Raw genomic sequence first — 21,350 nt, 5'->3', positions numbered from 1 at the left:
CAGTAATGAATCATGTGAAACTGTTCATATCGCATAAATGACAAGTTATTACAAATGCAGTTTCATTTTGAACTAATGCAGAAATATTTGGCACAATGTTTAATGTGTAAAGTTGTATACAGACCCAACAAAATGTGTTATGTATTTGTCACACCTCTAACTGCGAGTCCATTTATGTATCCTTCATTGTGATGTTGCTTCTGAAAAGGCAAGCTTAAATAAAACTACTTTGGCCTACCGTATATTCACCTTCAAGATATATGACAATCATAAACAGTTTATGGAATGATCACATTTGGTTATATAACTGTTATTGCATGGTGTCTGTGCATAAAGTTAATGCCAATATGAAACTACAATTTACAGCAGAATAGAGAAGTCATGTGAATAATAAAACATAATGTAAAAACAACAGGCGGTAGACAGTTTTTTATTATTATTATTATTATTTTATAGGTTTTTACTACATATCTAACAGAAAATGAAACGTTTGCTTTGTAAAAGGCCTTGTAACAGTCTTTTTATGCATTTGACAGCTCAATAATTCTTATTTTACTGTGTATCTTTGCAATCTTGGCTAAAAGCAAATATATTCCAGATCTTACATAATTAACATGCTGTGTTATCATACAAAATGGGTGAATGTTGTGCATGCATGTTATATAATGGTGCGTATTTAACTCCAGCTCTCAAAGAACTGTTTGAAGAGGACAGATTCACGACCCTGAGGGAGAATTTCCACCTGTACACAAGAGAAAATGCTACATTTATGCATTTGGCATACCAAAACAACTTACAAGTTATACATTTTATCATGTGTGTTCTTGGCGAATCAAACCCATGACCTTAAACACGCCCAGCGATATCACAATATATAACAATGCACTTTCAGTTTATGTAAATGAAACATTGATCAAATTATTATACCTGTGTTCGCATTCTGGGATAGTTCATTTTTGTAATAAACTCATCTGCCACCTTCAGAGCAACTCTCTTCTCCTCTGCATTGGCTCCATGACCTGTCAGTCAAAAAAGAAAAGCAGTGACTCCTACTGTGAACCTCATCTACACACACATCCACACACAAATACTCAGATTTACCCTTCCAAACATAGATCTTCCCATTAGATCCATTGTCCAGTATGAAGCAGTCATCCTTCTCCAAGAGCTCTTGACTGAACGGTCCTCTGTTACACAGTTTTGTCAAGGTCATTTGGCCTGTTGCATTGGAAACCTGAGAGAGAGAGAGAGAGAGAGAGAGAGAGAGAGAGAGAGAGAGAGAGAGAGAGAGAGAGAGAGAGAGAGCACATAAGCATGGTTTTTCATTCTCTGTCCCCTTTAACTCATTCCCCGCCAGTTATTTTTTTTAAAGTTGCCCGCCAGCCTTTTTTTGTGATTTTCACAAAAGTTTCACAAAATTCCTTCCAGGAAAAAAAATTCTAAAAATAAATGAACATACAAATATATCAAACGAAAGAACAGACCCTCTGCTTTCAAACAAACAACAAACAAACAAAACGGGGGAAAAAATTTTCATCCTATCTATATTTTTTTCTCTGCTTATAAACTCTTAAATATCTGTATTTCTCTTTAAAAATATTCTTTTTTGCAAAAAGCTGAAATAATTGCATTTTGTGAGGGAATTTTGTAAGAGATCAGATTCAGAGCGATGATCAAAACATACACGGAGTTTAAAATTAGTAAATAACGTTTTAGCTTTAGTTTTTTCATAAATTGGGTAAGTCCATCTAGTGGATAATCGCGGAATTGCAGATTAAAATAAAAATTCATCAGGAACACGATTTTTATTCAAATTTGCATTAAACATGGAAAAAAAAATCAGATTTTCACGATATGTCTCCTTTAAATGAAATAGATCTGACCTTGTAAAGGGAGGCAGAATTTGAGATGTCAGCTGCAGCGTCCTCCTCTGCTGAGCTCTCTCTTAGAGCTGGGATTGGACCAAGTGCCTTTCAGTTAGAGAAAAAGCTGGTGTTAAGATTTTTCATTTGTTCGCTAAATTTATGCATTTACCTATACATGGATTTCCAGTACACTCTCTATAGATTCCTAAATCTTTGTGTTAAAATGTGTATGTAAGGCTTGGTCCACATGTACACAAGTATTTTTATAAACAAAGTTTTTCCCTCCTTCGTTAAAAAAATCCACACCATAGACTATAAAAAATGGACGTAGTGTCCGTGACATCACCCATAGGTTTCTGAAGATCGTTTTTGAAGCCAATAGTAGGCGGTGCCTGCTGTTGCCATTTTGGCCACGCGTCACTGTGCATCACTTGCGTATATCTGTACATGGATAAAGAGGTGGGACGTGGGTGAAGCTGAGGTGGCTGGTTGCTGAAACCACACCCGCCTAGCTTGACTCTAGTGACAGCAGTGGCAGTTCACACCTCACTCAAGTGGCCACACCCTTAATTATGCAGAACTTTAAGGCTTAATATCATTTAAACAGATGAGTTAAAAAAATTCACCCCCTCACATTTGTCATTAAGAACAAAATTAGCTATACAGCAAAAAAAAAAAGTTGTACCAAGCTGCAAACATATTTATTTCTACTGCAAAGTTGGGCATTTTAAGATAGGGGTTTTGGGAATTGACTCTCTTTGGAGCCAGCCTCTAGCTGCCAGTCGATGAATTGCAGTTTAAATCACTACTGTATTGGCTTCATCAGAGAGATAAGGTTGCCCCTCGGTCCACACGAACGTGCAAAAACCCGTTATGAACCCAAACCAACAGAAAGCAATTTATCCCTAAGCCATGTTGGCCAATCAGAAGCCATTGCAGAGAGCCTCGGCACAAACAACAACGTCACAAGCCAAACACTATGGTTTCACTGGCTACACAACAACACTGCAACCGGAGTTTTTAAAAAACTTTACCCTAGCAGGAGTTTCGAAAAAAGTTTGGTTTCAGTCACCTGATACTGCGTTGGTGTGGGCAAACGGTTAAACCGAATACAAAAGCTACGTTTTGAAAATAGGGTCTAGTCACCTGGACCATCTCTAGTGGTTCCTCTCCCTCGGTCACATCGATGATGTGAGCTTTGCCGTTCCTCTCCGTGTCTCTGATTAGCGATGCTATTTCACGCACCTTCTGTCGCTCGAACATGTTGGCTTTGGAGCCGCTCCATGCTACGATGGTCTAAGCATATACACACATACATATGCACATTAACTATTAAACACTAACACAAGACAGTAAGAGATAACAATATAGTCAAAAACCATTAAAAACACACCAATTGTTTTTTATTCTTAGTCTTTTTAAGGTGCAATGTAGGACTTTTATATGAACTTTTATGTGGTGAGAATGTGAATTGCAACCAAAGACTTACTGTGCGTTCACACCAGCCACGGTAGAGGTGGCAAAAATGCGCTATTCGTGCATAGTTGGACTCTTGAACATTTTGAGTCATTTGTGCGTCAAAGCGTGCAAGAAATTCTAGTCATTCGAGACATTCACATGGAATCCCGCTGCAACGTTCCATTTGCGCGAAACGCACCATTAGCACCACTCGCATGTACTGTGCCGCAGGACGCCTATTTGCATCTTTGCATTGACTTAAAATTTAAATCACTCGTGCTTGCCGCCTCTTCCGCGTCTGTGAATCCCACATTAGTCCACAGCTCACCCCTTCTTTTCAAAACGTATAGTGTAGCTATGACAAATACGTCATTGTCTGAGGCACCGTAGTAACAAAATGCAATCTATAGAACAGTTTGTCCATGTATGTACATAAAAAATAGCTCATTCTAAGGTAATAAAAACAATACAGTTCATTTCGTAGGGTCCACTGATGATATAGCTATGTATATTATATTGCACTTTAGAGATCCTTATAAAAGTCCCATATTGCACTTTTAAGTATATGATCATAAACACAAATACACACACACATGTACACACATACATACCTCTCCCAGGTCCAGTATGAAACAGTCTCCCTTGTTGAAGCTTCCCCAGCTAAGCTCCACCTCCCTTGCTCTGATGTTTTTCTTTCCTTTGACCTGGTAAAGATGCGTAACGGGGCAAGTCCTTGACCTGGCACTCTTGAACCCAGACTCCACCCCTCCCACCTGAGATACAGTAGAAGAAGAAACCACTGTTTCCGGCGTTCTCCGACAAACAAAGTTACACCCCAGGACATGTTTAACGTACATATTGATGCTCTTCCTTACTTCCAAATTGACCCACACTTACCCTGTAGCTGATTCCTTTAGGAAAAAGTGTCATGAACTCAGGTGACTCAAAGCCTTGGACCTGTCTGTGTTGTACTGGCTCTCCTCCTAAGAAGCTGTCCAATTGCGTGGCGAGCATAGCACATGCACCCTGCTCATCCGGAGATGACTTCTCACCTTGATTGAAGTACATTAAAGTCTTTAGATAAAAAAATGTAAGAAATTTTCCTGTATACAAACAACATCAGAAGGAAACGTCCCAATAGCCGCTCACTGTGTACAAACACTCACTTGGTAAATAATGTTACATAACATGTGCTAGCAAACAGGTGGTATGCCTTTATAAATTTGCCACTGTTCTGCATCACAAATCTCCATTCAACAAACAAATACACACCCATCCACATGTGCAAGTCACTTCCATCTTTCCCCTGGTTGTTGAGCACAATGTATGCATCTCCATTGTAGAAGACACCGTACAGCGATGGATCAAGGAGCACAGCCTTCATCTTTTCCACCCTCCAGATCCACAGCCCCGGCTCTCGCACATCATGGGTAAACTGTCTGGGTGCTGCCTGCAGATGGAGCATCTTGCTGAAAGAAACAAAAAGAGTAGGAAGTGTGTACAGTACGTGAAGGTCGGGGAACTGATGCGACTGTGTTATGAAGAAGGCAACAGGTGAGGAGGAGGTGAGATAAGAAAAGGGGGAATGAAGCGAGGAGAATGCTGGATGAGAAAGTGGATGAGAGAAAGAGAGAGGGAGAAAGAGAGAGAGATAGAGAGAGAGCAAAGTTACTGGTTAACAATTTAAAAAAGGAAATTTAGATTGTGTGCATGATTTTTAAGGCACAATACCCAAATAAAAGATGAAAGGATAGAGGGTGGAGAAAGATAAGAAGATAAAAAAGGTCCATAAAGGGAATAAGCAATAGAAATAAAAAAAATAAAAAAATTAGTGATGGAGAAAGAGACAGAAAGAGTGGAGAGTGTATTGCAGCAGCGACGATGGGGCAAGCCTTGATCCAGAGAGCAGAGGCGGAGATCCTTAAGGTCAAGGGTCAGAAATGGAAGCAGAACCGAGGATTGCAGGCTCCATTTAAGAGAGACAATAGGAAGGCCAAGGGAAGGTGAGAGCAGAGAGATCACATATAATAGAGCTGTAAAATGAGATGCAATTGTGCCACACAAATTATTTATGAGACCAACTGCTGCACAGCCATACAGACACGCAGATACATAGACCCGGCCACGCACCCCAGAGACAGACAGACCGAATAAGTTCTGCGTTTACAGTGATTACTTAATCGCATCAGCCAGTCAGATGTGAGGTCACAAAAAGGAACTAACTACATGAGCGTGACGGATCATCTTATGACCGGTCCAACAGTGTTGGTGTTAAAATGTACACATATTTACCATCTCCAAATTAAAAACTGGTCTTTTAGATATTGCGAAAATGAGATGACTACAATTTGTATTGTGTCAGTGAGCATGAATCACGATGGAGCAGATGTTGCACTTGCTTTGATGATATATATGTAGGTTACCCCTCCTTCTTTCACTTCCATATTTTAGTCAAACCTAGAAGTATTATGAAATCAGAGCCAAAAATATAAAATCTCGAATGGCTGTGTTTTGAGTTCTAGAAACAGCTCGAATACGCCCTTTAAGCTTTGGATGTTAAAGAAATTCAGCTGTGTTATATGTGATCCTGCTTGTGACAAACCAGCTATATAATATTTTGTGATCATTTTTTCTATCTTCCACATCTCTTATTAAAATTTACTACAGTATTGTTTAATACAGTAACCATGTTTTTTGTATTAACCATGTTTTTTGGTTGAACTGGGTTGATAAGGGGTTATCCTAAAGAAATATAACCATGCTATCTTTAATATTAATATTAAAAGTAAGGCCATGTCGAAGATTGAAGTCAAATTTTGATATTTAGATTAAAACATAGACAGAGGGTCACATATGTCCAAGCAGCTGAACTTTGAAGTAATAAAACAAATAGTGTAATAAAATTATTACACAAGAAAATAAAACAAATCTGAAGACACAAAAGTACCAAAAATACATTTGTCAGGATGCAGAAAGGAAACCGCAGGAGTTGAAGATGTACAGTTCACATAACAAAAAAATAACTGAAGAATGACAGAGAATATATTGTTGATATTTTATACACTTGCACCCAGACAAAGCAAAATATTAAAAAACAATGAAAATAGGAATTTATAACTTACTTTAATTCAACAGTTGTTGTCGATGTCAATCCAACTCCAGACTGATCTTAAATGTAACTGCTGTAAATACACTTGACTGACTTGCTTCCTGTCATTTCCACTTCAGTAACTTCCAAAGGCTGTGGACAGTTATTGAGGCATAGACTGTATGGTGCTGTTGATGGAAACACAAAAGCATGTCAACCAAATGATTAGCCACAGGGTGAGTTTCATCATCATCATCTCACATCTGTTGGAAACAAGTTGTATGTAAACACATTTGTTTTTGAGCAAGGTGTCCTGTTAACTGCATAAGCAAATGTATTTGGCCATAGCATTTACACAAAGAAAGAGTTAGGGTAAGAAAGAAATTATTGTCCTATTATTATTGGTTTTTATTATAGGCATCCTCTTAAACAAACAGACCAGGAGCCACAGTGTGCCAGTTCCCATCAGAGACCACACAGCCTGACTGGACCCAGGTCACTGCACATCACCATTAGTCACATGGTGAAATGGTGCCTGTGATAAAAATCGACCAGGACCACATAAAGCGAATAAAACAATGACACTGACAACAGACGAATGACACTAGCAAAACAAAATATGATGATATGCATCTTTCTTGCTGCCACCATTCTGCAAGTGCTAAATAAATGTACATAGGCCTACATGTATGTACTATATACATAATGTAATTGGCTTCATAGACATTTGTCATAAAACAAGGGCTAGAGTACACTCTAAAAAATGCTGGGTTGTTTTGGGTAAAAATGGACAAGCCCAGCAGCTGGGTTGAAAATAACCCAGCATTTTTTTTTAAATATAGTCTATGCCGCTGGGTGGGAAAGATTCAATGTGTAGAGCAAATGGAAAAACAAAAATAAAAACAGATGTTATGAACATATTTGGTAGAGTATGTTACTATTGTATAATATATATTTATTGTTTTCCTAAAGATTTTTTTTTCATGGTTTCAGGGTGTTTTGGAGCACTTAACATAACTGCAAAAGTTGGCACACATGCCAGAGTCGTGTGCCATAGGCATGGGCAAATGTTGGCAAATAAACTTATACAAATATACAAAATAAATAATTAAAAGAAAGAAAGTAGGAAAGAAAAAAAGAAAGAAAATTGTCCAGTTGAGTTTAGAAATTGCATTTATGCAACATATTCTTTATATATTTCTGTTTCTAAAAAGTTTCTCTTGTTTGAAATGTGACCCAAAAAACCGAGGGCTCAGCACTTTGCATTTCATGTTGTATAATCTGCATAATCATATTATCTGCCACCAGAGGACACCAGTTTGACACTGTGATCTGAGATCTGTTCAAATAAATGTTGCTGTGATTGTAAGTGTTTTCTTGATGGTTTCTTGACTAATTTTCTTAACCACATAAGCTAACGCAAGCATGTGTTTAATCCAAGGCTAATTTTACACAGCCCTATTCCTTATACAAAGCAAAACATAATCTTGGTCTTGTAAATCCTGGTAGCTTTAAAGGGAACATATTATGAAAACATGTTTAAGTGCTACAATTGGGTCCCTAGTCCTTCTATCAACCTAGAAAACGTGAAAAATAACAATCCAGTAACTTTGTTTTGGTAAACCATTCTTTGCAAGCATGTGAAAAAAATCGTTGTGACATAGAAAGCGGATCTTATTGCAATAATAACCCTTAATCTGCACTATACAAGCACAACACTGTCATTTAGTGCACAGAGAGAGAGAAAGAGAGAAAGAGAGAAAGAGTGAGAAAGAAAATAATTGATGGTGATCAGCGTTTGCAATTTACCAGCCCATTTGCATTAAAAGGGACAAACCCCAAAACAGCAAATTTTTTCTTACACCTACGAAATGGCAATTTTAACATACTATAATAAATTATATTTGGTATTTTGAGCTAAAATTTTACATATGCACTCTGGGGACATCGAAGACTTACATCTTAAAAAAGTAAATTGAGAAAACACTACTTTAAAGGGGACATTTCATTTTAAAGGCGGGGTGCATAATCTCTGAAAGCCAATATTGACATTTGAAATCACCTAAACAAACACGCCCCTACCCCAATAAAATCTGGACCTTCTTTTGATAGACCCGCCCCACACATACGCAACCCAAGCAACCATGTCGGTTAGTAGACATGCCCCTTACTACTGATTGGCTACAAGTGTGTTTTGGTACTCGGCCCGACTCCCTTTTCCAAAGTGTTTTTCAAAAATCATGCACCCTGCCTTTAAAGTGAAATGTCCCCTTAAAAGTAGTGTTTTCTCAACCAGGGGGCAGAGCCACTAGGAGGCCTCAATAAACTTTGAAGGGGACTTAAAGGTGCAGTGTGTAAATTTTAGCGGCATCTAGTGGTGATGTTGCAAACTGCAACCAACAGCTCAGTTCACAGCTCACCCCTTGCTTTTGAAACGCATAGAGAAGCTACAGTAGCGGTCACAGGACAAACATGTCATTGTTGGAGACAACTTAATAAAAAAGTTTGTCCGTTAAGAGCTTCTGTAGAAACATGGCGGCACAAATGGCGTCTTTAATGTAAGGGGACCCTCTGTGTATGTAGATAAAAACGTCTCATTCTAAGGTAATAAAAACATAACGGTTCATTATGAAAGGTCTTTATACACCCCAGATAATAAAGTTTTGTATGTTATTTTGCATTTCTGTCAAGAGAATCTTTTAAAAATTACATACTGCACCTTTAAAGATGACAAAAATGCATTGTTTTTTTATATTTACATATGTATGTAAGGTATGTAACTTTATTATGTGCAAAAATTATCTAGAAAGTTTGTACATGTCCATTTACAACTTTAGGATTTGTCCTTTGAATGAAATGGTTTATATTTGCCCTATTTGAAAGGGTCAAGAATAATAATGTTTAGCTCTGCTCTGAGGCTCATGCCAGTAGCTCACATTAGTATGTTGGTCTTATGTTGAGATTGGCCTGTTTTTCAGCAGTCTTTTGCATGCACAAGGTTTACATAAGAATGAGGAAACAAGAGTTATGTACATGTCACTACCATGTACATAATTCTTAATATTTATCTATGCCTAGGTAAATATAGTTTTGCATTCTATGGCACCTTTAAAATGATAAACGCACACAACACAACAAGTATTAAAAATTAACTAAATACACTTAAAATAATATATTTAGTGTTTATATGGTGTTTGGTTATTTTATGACAAATGTACATCTTTGGGTAGAAATTGAAAAAAAAAGATGCTTTAAAGACAAGAACCAGGCAATGTGGTCACCATTTTTTTTATGTAGACAGAAGGAAGGGTTCACTTTGGCAAATTACACTGGGTTAAAAAAATGTTATTGACAGACAGAACAGGTGAGGTTTCTGGTCCCCAAATAAGAGAGTAAAAATAATTCAGGGTATTATCACCATTCCTCTATGTACTGTATTTCAAAAATAAGATTTTTTAAGAATTTAAGATTGTTTAATCTTTCCTATTAGATATAATTTTATGTGCATTAAAAATATGCTTACATGGGCGCAGTCAATCTGAGCCCGTAAGAGTGAGTTCACGTCCCAACGTAAACGCACCCTGATCCGGTGACGTCATGGCCGCAGCTGTTCCTGTCTGACTACGATTTCGTAGAAGACGACACTTCGCTTTCTCGACTCAGCAGCTTTAATGTAACGACAAAAAGACGATTTTCTGTTATTTAAAAGCAACATATGGTTTAGTTTTGGACAGATGAGGAGCGACATTCAACTGAAGACGTTTGTTAGCGGTCATCGATAAGCCTTTAGCGAAAACCCAGATCTGGTTTGTTGAGCAGTTTTTACTGTACAACCTTGGGTACGTTATGTCGAAACAACTCAGTTGGTGATGTTTTATTGTTTTGTAACTTTATATATTTATCGAACTTAAGGACGTTGTCGTCAATATCGTTACATTGTTTTGTTCGGATAAGCGGTTTCGCTTTGTCGTAGTTTCACACTTTCAAACTAAAACCGAAAGATAACATTACTTGTATGTATTTCGGTGCTTAACCGTGCATATTTCACGTATATAGCTTTATTTTAGGTTTATTTGGTAAGATATTATAAAAAGTGTACTGAATAATATATATTTGTTACGTTTTATCCGTCTGAATGCGAAACTTGGGGCCTTGTTAGGGCCCAGAGAGACGCCATCATGTTAGGCCAGGAATGCGCCGCGGTGTCGACGCTTTCGTCTTAATTCGCGTTTGTCCCTACATAATTTAACAAAATAACTGTTACTTATTATAATTTTATTTTAGGTATACTGATTTTGAAGTATGAATGCATTTTAAAAATTAAGTTGACTAATCGTGCAAATCATTATTTGGTCTACCTATGCACGTGCCCATGCAATGACGGACAAGGCAGTGCTTGATATTGATTATTGATATAAACGCAGTTTTAGACTAGATTGTCGTTTGTGGTAAATATGTTAATATTGTTTAAAAAGCATTGGCAGCAGATACCTTTAACTATCTTATTTTATTCAGATGTTTAATAACAAATTTTTTGGACGGGGCGTATCCTAGTCCCAGTCTAAAATGCATGTTTGAGGTCCCTTAATTTAAAAACATCTTGATTTATTTAACCTACATCAGTGCCATTGTTTTGTCTCAATTTGCAGACCAGTATTGTTTTGTAATGTATTTTTGTAAAAACTACTTAAATGTACTAAAATAACTAAGGCCTAGTCCTGCCCCTAAATGTTTTCGCTTACAGACACGCATGAAGAATGGCATGAGGTGCTTTACTCATTGTCTTTTTATTTGCTTCGATGTTTGTTTTTTACTTGTAGGCGGCCCTTAAATTTGTTATGCAAAGATTAGTACAGGAACTGGTTTTTGCCATCACAGTGCCAACTAGGGCTGTGTATCGCCAACAATTTCCCGATACGATGCTAGACTACTTTGAATTACATTTTTTGTTCAGAATTTAGTAACATTATTATTGTTGTTATTAATATCTGTTTATTGTACATTGAATAAGCAGTGTTGTAACAGTTGTGTTTTTGCCATTCATTTATTAGCTTTTGGGGTAACATAGAAATGCTTAAAATCCCAGAGTTAGTACTTATGTTTTTTTTAAAGCAGTTTTACAAAGATTGTGTCTTACTCTAGGCATTATATTTGTCTCTCATTATTCTTTATCTATGAATATATCTATAAACATGCAGTCAGAGTTAATACTATTTAGTAGAAATCAGATTATTAATGTGAATGCTATAGTTTGAAGTAGCTCTGTATCTCTTCTCTAGACGGACACTTTTCACATGCAAATCTTTGTCGTGTTTCTTCTCAAATGCGTTAGTACTGTTTTATAAGAGAGTGCCTAATAAAGCCCTTTGCAGTGGTATAGGCTAAGATATCTGTGCTTTCATACTGAACTCATTGATTTTAAATACGCGCGCGCCAGCGAGACAGACACGCAAAGTGAAAGTATACTCCGCTACCTTTAACTCTACGTACTCCACGGGACACATGTGTCCTATCCATATGGATCACGGATCAACAGCGATTTGTCACGTTACTTTCAAAAGTGCATCCGAATCGATACGGAAGGTGCTGTATTGATGCGTGCATCGTCAGGCGTCCATGACGATGTATCGTCGTATCGATATTTTGAACACTGCACTAGTGCCAACCATGGCCACTTTTACTTTAGGATTGTAAAGGCAGACTTAAAATAGACTTTTATTTTTTGGTAGTTGTATGTTGGTCTTATTAAAGCAGTGGGGTTTTTTTCGTGGACCTCAACAAACTTTCAGGTGGGCCTGAAAAAATGATCAAAAATTAGACACAACAAGCACTAAAATAAACAAAAAAGTAAATTAGTTTTGTTATTTATATAAGAAATCTACATCTTTTTAGCTAAATCGTTGTCAATTTTAGAACTTTAATGTGTAGAAATTGTGTGTGAGGAGGCTTCAAATGGTGTTGTAGACAATGGGGGAGCCTTGAAGTAAAAAAATCGAGTAGTCATTGTCATTAGTTTACCTTGCCCAAAGTAATTTTTAATGTCATTTTTTTTATTTCACCAAAGGTAGGTGATAAAGGCCAAAAATGGTGAGACGACGTCGTTCAGGATCTCCTCGTTCCAAACACGGGTATAGTTAGCATTAGATTATGATATAATCTTGAGTATATGCAATTTGTAGTACGTCAAGATGTTTACATTTTCACATTTGTTTCTCTTGCAGGCCTTTTACAGATAACTACAATGCCATGAATCACGAAGGGCGATTTGGCCCCCCTTCAAGAAGTCATAGAGGTTTCAGAGGACCTCCTGGAAAAGCCCCACCCAGCTGGAGAGAGAGCAACAGTAGTGGACCCCAGCCATACCCCAAGAGGCCCTCACACATGGGTGAACATAGAGAGAGACCTGGACAATGGATGCAACAGAACCAAGATCACTTCCACGGATTTCCCAGGTCACAGGATTCACAGCGGGGCCGCAGAAGGCCTTCTCCACCCCGCTCGAGCCGCCCTCCCCCAGTGCAGCACAGGCAGTCCCCACACGGCGGTCCTATGCATGGACCACCTAGTCACAGAGCACCACTCTTCCATGGAAACCACGTCAACCTCCCATCTCCATCTCGCCATTTTCACGGGCCACCATCAGACCGGAGGGTTCCATCTCCTCACAGTTCCTTCAGAGGTCCGCAGCGACGCCCAAGCCCTGCTCAAGAGCACGAGAGAGGCTGGGGTCCTGGACCTCGGGAGAGGCCTTTCGGAAGATCGGCATTTGGAGGGCAGAACTGGAATGGGCCGGGGGGTTACTCACACGCCCCCGGTGGGGATTCTAGGCCCTCTGGCCCACCCCAGAGAAAACCCAGAGAGTTTCCTGGAAGGAGTTCATATCAAGAGAGGTACACGAATGAAGCGGTGCAGGCTGGGTAAAGTGATAAAGAATTGAGGCTTTAAATGTGCAGTTAAGTGTTAAGATTGCAAAATCCATTACACGGCAGGGTGATGATGCGAGTAAAACCCAGCTTCCTTCAGCTTTCTGTCATTGTAAAGTACCACAGGATCTAATGATAAAGTCTGGAGAAAATGTAAAACCATTTGAAGTTTTTTCACCTTTAAGTTATTCGGGCAAAGAAGTGATATGGCAATGAGTCAACAGCCTGGTGCTGGATCTAAATTAATAGAAGTTAAAACCTTCCTCACAGCTCGAGCAGCAGAAACTGGCATTGTAACCCACATGTTTGTATTGTTTGTAATGGATATGTAGGTGGTCTGGAGAGAGAGATCAACGTGCCCCGTATCATGGAGAAGCTGGAAGGGAGTCTCGTCGCCCCAGCCAGGATTGGGGGCACAGAGGAGAGGCCAGTCCAAACTCTCGACCCCCTTACAGATCACCGGCACACAAGCCAGGTCCACCCTCATTGGTATCATCTTCCAGATTCTATCCTCCTCTACGACCCCAGGACAGGCCCGGCGGACGGCCAATGAAGAGGAGAATTCAAGACTTCAGATGTCCAAGCGATTTGGATCACGGACCACCGAAGCGCTTCCGAAGAGAGTTTTCAGTAAGACCTCTTCCTCTCAGAGGCTTCAGAGGTCACGGTTTGACCCTTAATGATAAGAGTCGACTGCTAAAGGTACGGAAGTTTAGGGAAGAGTCAGTGGCCAGGTTCAAGCTGCCCCCACCGAGGCCAAGACTCGCAGACAGATCCCAGAATCCAAAGCTTCAGACAACACCACGCAATAGCAAAGATTCCACAGATGGTCAACCACGCAAGGTCTCCCGGAAGAAAGATACGAAGATGTCATCACCCAGAGAGTCATCTCCCAACACAGACTCCAAGACAGCTGAGCCAAAGAGGGACTCCGAAACAAAGGTGGAATCCCGTCGCTCTGTGAGCGCACACAGGTATGGTATCACCCCTCATACTGTGGCAATGGGCGCGTGATGTTTAGAAGGTCAAGCTTCCTGTTTTTCAATAGCACAACTTTCATCAAAGGGGTGTCACCTTGTCAGATGAGATGGATGAGGAGAGAAAAAGAAATCGTGCCTTTGTCACCAATAAGATGTTAAACGTCTGTGGTTACCTAGAATATCTCTGTCCTTGTCAAGAGAATGTGATGATGAGAGATCTGAGCAAGTGGTGTTTTTCAAGGTTTCAGAATTGCAGTTCTACCTCAGAACAATGTGCATCCATGTTGACTCGGGAGAGATTTTTAAAATGTGTTCCGGGGAGAAAAATATTTTTAAGCCTTAATCTTAAAAACTTTTTGGTTTGACCTACATTGGCTGCAATTTATAAGGCGCAAAATAAGAAATGCCCTGCCTAAATATTGCAAAATAACTGGTGTAACACGCAAATGTCTATCAGTCAGACAGTGGATAGTGCCGTGAAACTGGGCATAGAAAGGACATTTCGTTGTTTTCCTCGAGAATTGAGAAGAACAGCAAAAATGCTGGATTTTGATTATAGCCAAGCACCAGTTTTGCAGATATTTAGAGACAACGTAGGCATTTTCATGGGAACGACATAAAAATGATTTGCTGGATGAAGAAACAGAATGACTACAAGGCTAAACATCACAACAAGCTTTCAGCGTTTGCCCTTGATGCAGCATAAGCACATTTATATGTATGTTTAAAGAAGAAAAGGTGCTGGAAACAGTTGCCACATACCATACCGAATACAATAATGCAAGATTTGGTCCAAAACAGTTGGTCATGATCGCAGAAATAATCAAAGCTCTGCAAATAACTTCAGATCTGAAGAAACATCAATCCAACTGCAACCAACAAGAAACCTTTTTTCCCCCATTTTCATGTGAAAACTACAATGATGAAGACCGTTATTCTGAAGCTAAGGCATTGATCCAAAAGATGTTTGCCATGATGTCAACAGCTGCTTGTAGTCACCATCAGCAGATATCCTGCACCTGAAGAATAATCCAAACAATGTACAGATGTCTACCTGCTGAGTCTATGCACATTTGTCTATGGAGATTTTGATTTGAAGATTCTGCAGTACAATCAATGGAAACGTCCCAGAAAAATACAGAAGGTCATCGCTGCTTGATACCATGGAAGAGCACAGAGCTACAAACCACCATCAATTTCTAGTTTGGATTTTGGACTGAAATTTGAAAGACACAAGTGTTCAAACTGAACTCTCCGATGTGCAGCAAAATAACTGCATCGAATGCAGAAGATTGAGGAAAAATGCTACAAGAAACGTCTCTGGCTTCTCAAGTCTGGATAATGAAAGGAATCTGATCCGTTTTTTGGAGCAAATGATGATTTATAGATGCCATTCTTCATTCAGTCTGGCGATATATTATTCGCATTAGAAAGGAAGGCAGCTAAAGGCCAAGGTGAATGAAAATTAATCTACCAATTCAAACTGAAGCGTGGAGATGAGATGATGGGCTTGCTTTGCTGTAAGTACCCATGTAGTAATCCAATATTGGTCCTGCATTTGCTTCAGTACAGTTGGCTTCTTGAGGACTGTGAACGCTTGAGTAATTTAGTTTGAAGTGTTTTTTTTCTCTCCTCAGTTCACAAGGCACAATTTAGTTCAATTTGAAAACAAAAATGACATTTGCATGCATTATGTTTGTTTTAAATACGGTACTTAATTCATACTTTACTCCATGCCATGTTGTCAAGAATATATTTGTTCATGCAGCTGATTGGTTATCTTTTCAGATCCTCGCCAATAGACAGGAGACTTTCACGTGACCTTGTTGTGGTTTCTCATTGGGAGGCGGGACACAAACCAAGCACTAGCCCTAAAAATAATGCACCCTGGAGGAATAGAGCCCCAAAGAACAAGTCAGGTAAAAGTCTGCCACTTACAATGATATTTTACTCAGAATTTGTTCCTTAATATGTGACTTCAACGCGTTTCATTTTTCTTTATTTTTTTAAATGCAGAAGGCTCAGAATCTGATGGAAGTTTAACTCTTAATGAACGCTTTACCAAGCTTAAGAGTCCAGAACAGAAGGACAGACGGTAAATAGGCTTTTTATTCTTGTTCTGTAAAGGTTTCAAACTTGAACAATGTTGTCTTCAACATTTAGGTTTTTCAAGGGCTTTGAAATATTTGATTGTGTTGTAGGCCTTCTGGAGGACCGGAAAAATCCCTGAGAAAGCCTGGTCCATTTCTGGTAATAAAATTATTAAAATTTCTTCAAAAATTAACTTTGATTTTTACTTTGATTACTTTGATACTTTTCATGTGTTTTATTAAATTAAAAATAAACACTTTCTGTACATAGCGGCCTAATTTCCGGCCAGTTGGAGTAAATACTGGACCAGGCCCACTTGAAATTCCTAGGAAACCCTTGATGGTAAGTGATACTTTTAAAATGGTTGATTTTTAAAGGAAAACAACACAGTTTTTCGGTGTTTTGCTGTGTTCTTGCCTAAACTTAGATGATTTAATACATCCCTATCTTTTTTCAATGCATGCACTTTAATCTTCGTGCAGTGGTTCTTGGGTGTGTTGGCATTTAGCTTAGCCCCATTCATTCCTATGGCTCCAAACAAAAGTTTTATTTTGTGCCCCCATACTTAATCGTGTAACTACTCATGTAACAGTCTTCAAATAGGAAAAACATGGAAGTGTTTGGTGGCCTCTAAATTCCTCCCTGTTTGGAGCCATATGAATGAATGGGGCTGGGCTAAATGCTAACACATTTACAAGGTGCTGTACAGGGATTGAATTTGCACGGATTGATAAAAGATAGGTATGTATTCATTCATCTACGTTGAGGTAGGAACATGGTAAAATGTTGAAAAACTGTGGTGTTTTCCTTTAAGGAGGTGTAGTATAGTCTAGTAAAGCACTGCTGTTTGAATGTAGCAATGTCTGAGAGCATTAATTGCAGCCCATGTAGGCAAATAGTGGACTGCCTAGGCAACACTGAGAATATGTGTCCCTACCTGTGAAAACGTGTGAAGGGATGGCGTCCGCGCCTCTAGTCCAATACAATGGTAACTCCGGTGCGTAACTCCAAAATATAGATCAATGCAAAGAAGAAAAGTCCGCACACAGAAATCCTACTAATGTGAAACATTTAATCAATGCCGAAAAAATCGAATGGCCAAAGATGCAAAGATACAGAGATACAAACGTTTCGGGCTGTGAAAAAACAGCTAAAGTAATTTAGGGATGTACGATATATCGGCCGATAACTGCTTATTTTTAATAGTATCGGTTATCGGTCTGATAGCAAAATTAGGCCGATAAATGAAAGCCGATAAACTATGGATTATTATAAAACGGGCAGTTCTGGTTCTTGATTCTGATTGGTTGAAACGCGTTCTAAGCCGTGATAAAATACACCGGTAACCTCACGGTTCAGACCACATTACATAAGTATCACTGCGCCACTGTTGCTGCGTACTGATTTATGAAAATAAACACCACAGTCTTTAATCATATTTTTAATTTGTCTACAATTGCACAATTAATGGCGATATCCAGATAAATGTCAATAATATTGTTGAGTCATCTCGTCGATAAAGAGAAAACGTTGTCTGAGGATTTTATAACTCAAGTTCATACGTCCGCTATTATCCACTGGGTGGCGATCTTACCCAACTTAAACACTGACGCATTCACTGAAAACACCGTGTAGTACTGTTCATGGCTCCGTCTGAATCTGATCTCTTACTAAAGTTCTTCACAAAAATTGAATTATCTCCGCTTTAATACAAAAATTTGAGAGGTGATAAGAGAACAAATAAAGGTAGGACGAAATGTTTTTTTGTTTGTTTTTGTTTGAAAGCGGATGGTCTGTTCTTTCATTTGATATCTTATGTTTTTAACTGGGTGGCAACTTAAAAAAAAAAAACGCTGACGGGGAAAGAGTTCAGCATGCTTCCAAGCATATTTGATCATCACTTCAACAGTTGCATCTAATTTATACATTAATATAAATGTTAATGTATAAATTAGATGAATGGTGATTTATAACATAAACACCACAGTCTTAAATCATATTGTCATTGTGTCTTTGCTGCGTCTGTGTTGTTTGTGAACTGCGCTCTGTTTCAGTCACACTTGATTCTGAGGAACTACTTTGTTTGGCGGAAGAGCAATATTTGTACTAAAATAATTACAACTTATTTGGGTTTTATTTGATAAAATCCCGCTAACGTTATGCATATGAAGTAACCGTTTTATAAACGCAATAAACCACTCGAAGCGTTGGGTTACCAGTGCATTTTATAACAGCTAAGGGGGTTTTAGGCACTCCGCTTCGCGTCGTGCCTAACAACGCCTCTTAGCTGTTATAAAATGCACTGGTAACCCACTGCTTCTCGGGGTTTATTGCTTTATTTTGGTTTGTTGAACCACTTCACTTGCTCATTGCTGGCCATGTGGAGTTTTGATTAGTGCTTTCTGTGACATAGCACGAAGATGACACGTGTTGCGGGCTTAAGAAGAGTATGCTAGTCTAGCGCAAAGACAAGATATCCGCTGAGTTTTTCATTGTGAAAATAATATGAATATTTATCGGCCCCCAAATTTAAAGAGTTATCGGTATCGGCCAAAATTTCCATATCAGTGCATCCCTAAAATAATTTTTTTCTTACATAATGTAAAGAACATTCTGTGAAAACTTTACATTGATATCCTAAAAATATTGACTGAGTAATATCATGTTAAAGATTGAAATCTAACTTGTGTGCTCCTGATCTTATAATGGGATTTCACATATTTTTGAAGTGGGTTATTCTCAATCTCAGCACTGATGGTTATATAAATTGCTTTTCAGTAGGTGTGATTGAATTACTGTTAAATCCTACATTTTTCTTCACCGTTTTAAGGCCACTATTATTCCAAGACCACCCTTTAGTTCGAAGCCTGTCTTCAAGAAGAGCCAAAGTATCATGTCAAAGTACAAGAACTTGCAGTCGCTACGGCACAAGGTTCCCCATCAACGGCAGGCCACTAGCTATCGCCGGTGGTAATGCACAATGGTGAGTCATATCACACACATTCTTTTTATTCAGGAAGGTAGTGGTTGGCCATTTAAATGTATTTTATCAGTAATAATAATCCTTTAGTTTTTCAACTGCTGTATTATCTGTTAAAGTTTGAAGTCCAACAGCTAATGTGTTTTGTGTATTGTTTTTAGATCACGCATCATGGCAAGTTGTCTATCATCTCTGCAGAGCTTCCCTACTTTTGACCCCTGTCCTTTATCTCTTACTGCAAGGCAGTATTAATCAATGTAAAAATGGCAAAAAATCACTGTCTTTATTTCTTCTATGATTTTGTTTTATGGAGTTGTTTTTCTTTGCTATTATTTTGCGCAGTGTAGACCTAAAGGCCTTGAATTTTGTGCACTGGTCCTTTTGGAGATTAAAGAATATGTCTGATGTTTGAAATATACCCTTAACTTATGTACAAAGCTTTCTCTTTACAAGAGTTTTGTGAATCTGATTTTATCTTTGGTTAAGATTCTTTCACATCTCTTGTCGTTTTATGTTTATACGTTTGGTGTCTGAATAGCTGCTTTCCAAAAGTGACTGTTATCAATTATATGATGCCTGTAGAATGCTTTGTATGGTGCTCACACTTTTCAGTTGGTTTCTCTTAATGACAGCGGTGTGTTTCGATTGGCTGAGCTGCACGTTAATAAGTGATTTCACCAAAATGTTTTTTTTTTGTGTGTGTGCAGCTCCTAAAACACAATGTACAGTCTTTGTAGTCACACTTTGAATAAAACTGGAAATATCAGATGTGGTGTTGCTTGAAATTAGATTTTTGAACTTTTAGAAGGATTTTTAAAATCTACACAGCACATTTAATTTGAGGATTTTGTATACTACTAAATAAAAAAACACAGATAATGGTTTTAGATTAAGGAATTAAGATTAGAAGTGGAGTTTGGGCTCTTTCAGTCTAAACTGGTCAAGTTCAGGGCATTTATACAGGAGACTGACAAGTGATAAGCTATGGTGACAGAAAGGTCTTGATATACAACCCCTGGCAAAATATATGGAAACACCACACTTGGATGGTTCACCCAGATGTTTCGAAAGCAAATGGGTGATTCTCGTGAAATTAGACTTGTGAGGTGTCATGAAACATTTTGATAAAGATAAATGCAAAGTAAGAGTCAAAATAAGAAGCTTACAGTTACAAACATCTCTTCACGTACCATTTCGCACATGATTTCAGATAACATCATACAAACCAATTTTGTTGCTTTTTCCACATTTAAGGGGAACATTTTCATTACCGCAACGTGTCCATGACTGGGTTTGGGTTCTTTGACATGGAAATGTTTATAATTAAAAAATAAAAAAGCTTCAGCGCATGTTATAATATAAACATTTACAGTAAAGAAACGTGGTATTTGGTGATCATTGGTAAATGAAGAGACAATAATAAAGAATATAAAGAAAAGTTTTCTCATCCTCCGCAACAATTTTCTATCATTGTTTAAGCCCTCAAGGAACTAACATTTTCAAAAAAAAAAATGTTGGAAGGGACATAATTGACTGCGACACTCAAGATGGCTACCAGGTAAGCAGTTCTTATTTTTTCTTCTCTAGATAAAAGTTAAAATTTTGTTTGTCATAGTACCTAGACAACTTTTTAGTTCTCATTACCAAAACATGAGTTTGTAAATGCATATATTAATGTAATATGATGTTGCGGTAATGATCATTTTTGATAATGACAATCTAAAAAATGTAAATAATTCTATAGGAAAAATTTGTTAAATCCTCTTAAAATAATGGTTAAGTTCAGACCTTGGTCTAATATGTGCAAAAAAAAGTTGGCTTCAAGAGCTTTTTAAAAAATTTGTTGCTGGACACCTATTAAGTCTGGGTTTCGTTAGAATCACACAAATTGACAAATCACAGATATGACACAAAAACATTTAATTGCTTTGATTGGGCAACCAATTATTCTTGATACAATATTTA

General features: G+C 38.1%; 2 protein-coding genes across 4 annotated transcripts; one reads left to right on the top strand and one right to left on the bottom strand.

The window, feature by feature from the left end:
- Positions 1–19: 19 nt before the first annotated feature.
- Positions 20–10,073, bottom strand: capga (capping protein (actin filament), gelsolin-like a). 2 transcript variants are annotated; one of them, XM_055199014.2, is made up of 10 exons: positions 9,935–10,073; positions 6,446–6,599; positions 4,596–4,792; positions 4,221–4,375; positions 3,935–4,096; positions 3,012–3,161; positions 1,884–1,970; positions 1,102–1,234; positions 928–1,019; positions 20–742 (listed from the first exon to the last, which is right to left on the bottom strand). In XM_055199014.2, the coding sequence occupies exons 3-10, from the start codon at positions 4,786–4,788 to the stop codon at positions 677–679; spliced, it is 1,038 nt and encodes a 345-aa protein (XP_055054989.2). In that variant the 5' UTR covers positions 4,789–4,792; positions 6,446–6,599; positions 9,935–10,073; the 3' UTR covers positions 20–676. The 2 variants fall into 2 exon arrangements, with proteins under 2 accessions (XP_055054989.2, XP_073716596.1); XM_073860495.1 differs by having other exon boundaries at positions 4,596–4,788.
- Positions 10,003–20,151, top strand: LOC129439990 (uncharacterized). Of its 2 annotated transcripts, none has more exons than XM_055198998.2 (10): positions 10,003–10,084; positions 12,476–12,539; positions 12,633–13,301; positions 13,667–14,308; positions 16,103–16,233; positions 16,331–16,409; positions 16,516–16,564; positions 16,676–16,747; positions 19,236–19,388; positions 19,547–20,151. In XM_055198998.2, the coding sequence occupies exons 2-9, from the start codon at positions 12,496–12,498 to the stop codon at positions 19,377–19,379; spliced, it is 1,830 nt and encodes a 609-aa protein (XP_055054973.1). In that variant the 5' UTR covers positions 10,003–10,084; positions 12,476–12,495; the 3' UTR covers positions 19,380–19,388; positions 19,547–20,151. The 2 variants fall into 2 exon arrangements, with proteins under 2 accessions (XP_055054973.1, XP_055054971.1); XM_055198996.2 differs by having other exon boundaries at positions 10,027–10,250.
- The last annotated feature ends 1,199 nt before the right edge of the window (positions 20,152–21,350 follow it).

Source organism: Misgurnus anguillicaudatus, chromosome 22 (genome assembly GCF_027580225.2).
Source record: "Misgurnus anguillicaudatus chromosome 22, ASM2758022v2, whole genome shotgun sequence".
NCBI lineage: Eukaryota > Metazoa > Chordata > Actinopteri > Cypriniformes > Cobitidae > Misgurnus > Misgurnus anguillicaudatus.
The sequence above is the reverse complement of the archived record's forward strand: the minus strand, read 5'-3'. Positions and strand labels throughout refer to the sequence as shown.

Bases quoted from the DNA above. Each gene is read 5' to 3' on its own strand.
- LOC129439990 (XM_055198998.2), top strand. From the start codon at position 12,496: ATGGTGAGACGACGTCGTTCAGGATCTCCTCGTTCCAAACACGG. The intron at 14,309-16,102 runs GTATGGTATCAC...TTATCTTTTCAG, and splicing joins CGCTCTGTGAGCGCACACAG to ATCCTCGCCAATAGACAGGA. The intron at 16,565-16,675 runs GTAATAAAATTA...TTCTGTACATAG, and splicing joins GAAAGCCTGGTCCATTTCTG to CGGCCTAATTTCCGGCCAGT.
- capga (XM_055199014.2), bottom strand. From the start codon at position 4,788: ATGCTCCATCTGCAGGCAGCACCCAGACAGTTTACCCATGATGTGCGA. The intron at 4,097-4,220 runs GTAAGTGTGGGT...ACTGTATCTCAG, and splicing joins CTAAAGGAATCAGCTACAGG to GTGGGAGGGGTGGAGTCTGG. The intron at 1,971-3,011 runs GTGACTAGACCC...TCTAACTGAAAG, and splicing joins AACCACTAGAGATGGTCCAG to GCACTTGGTCCAATCCCAGC.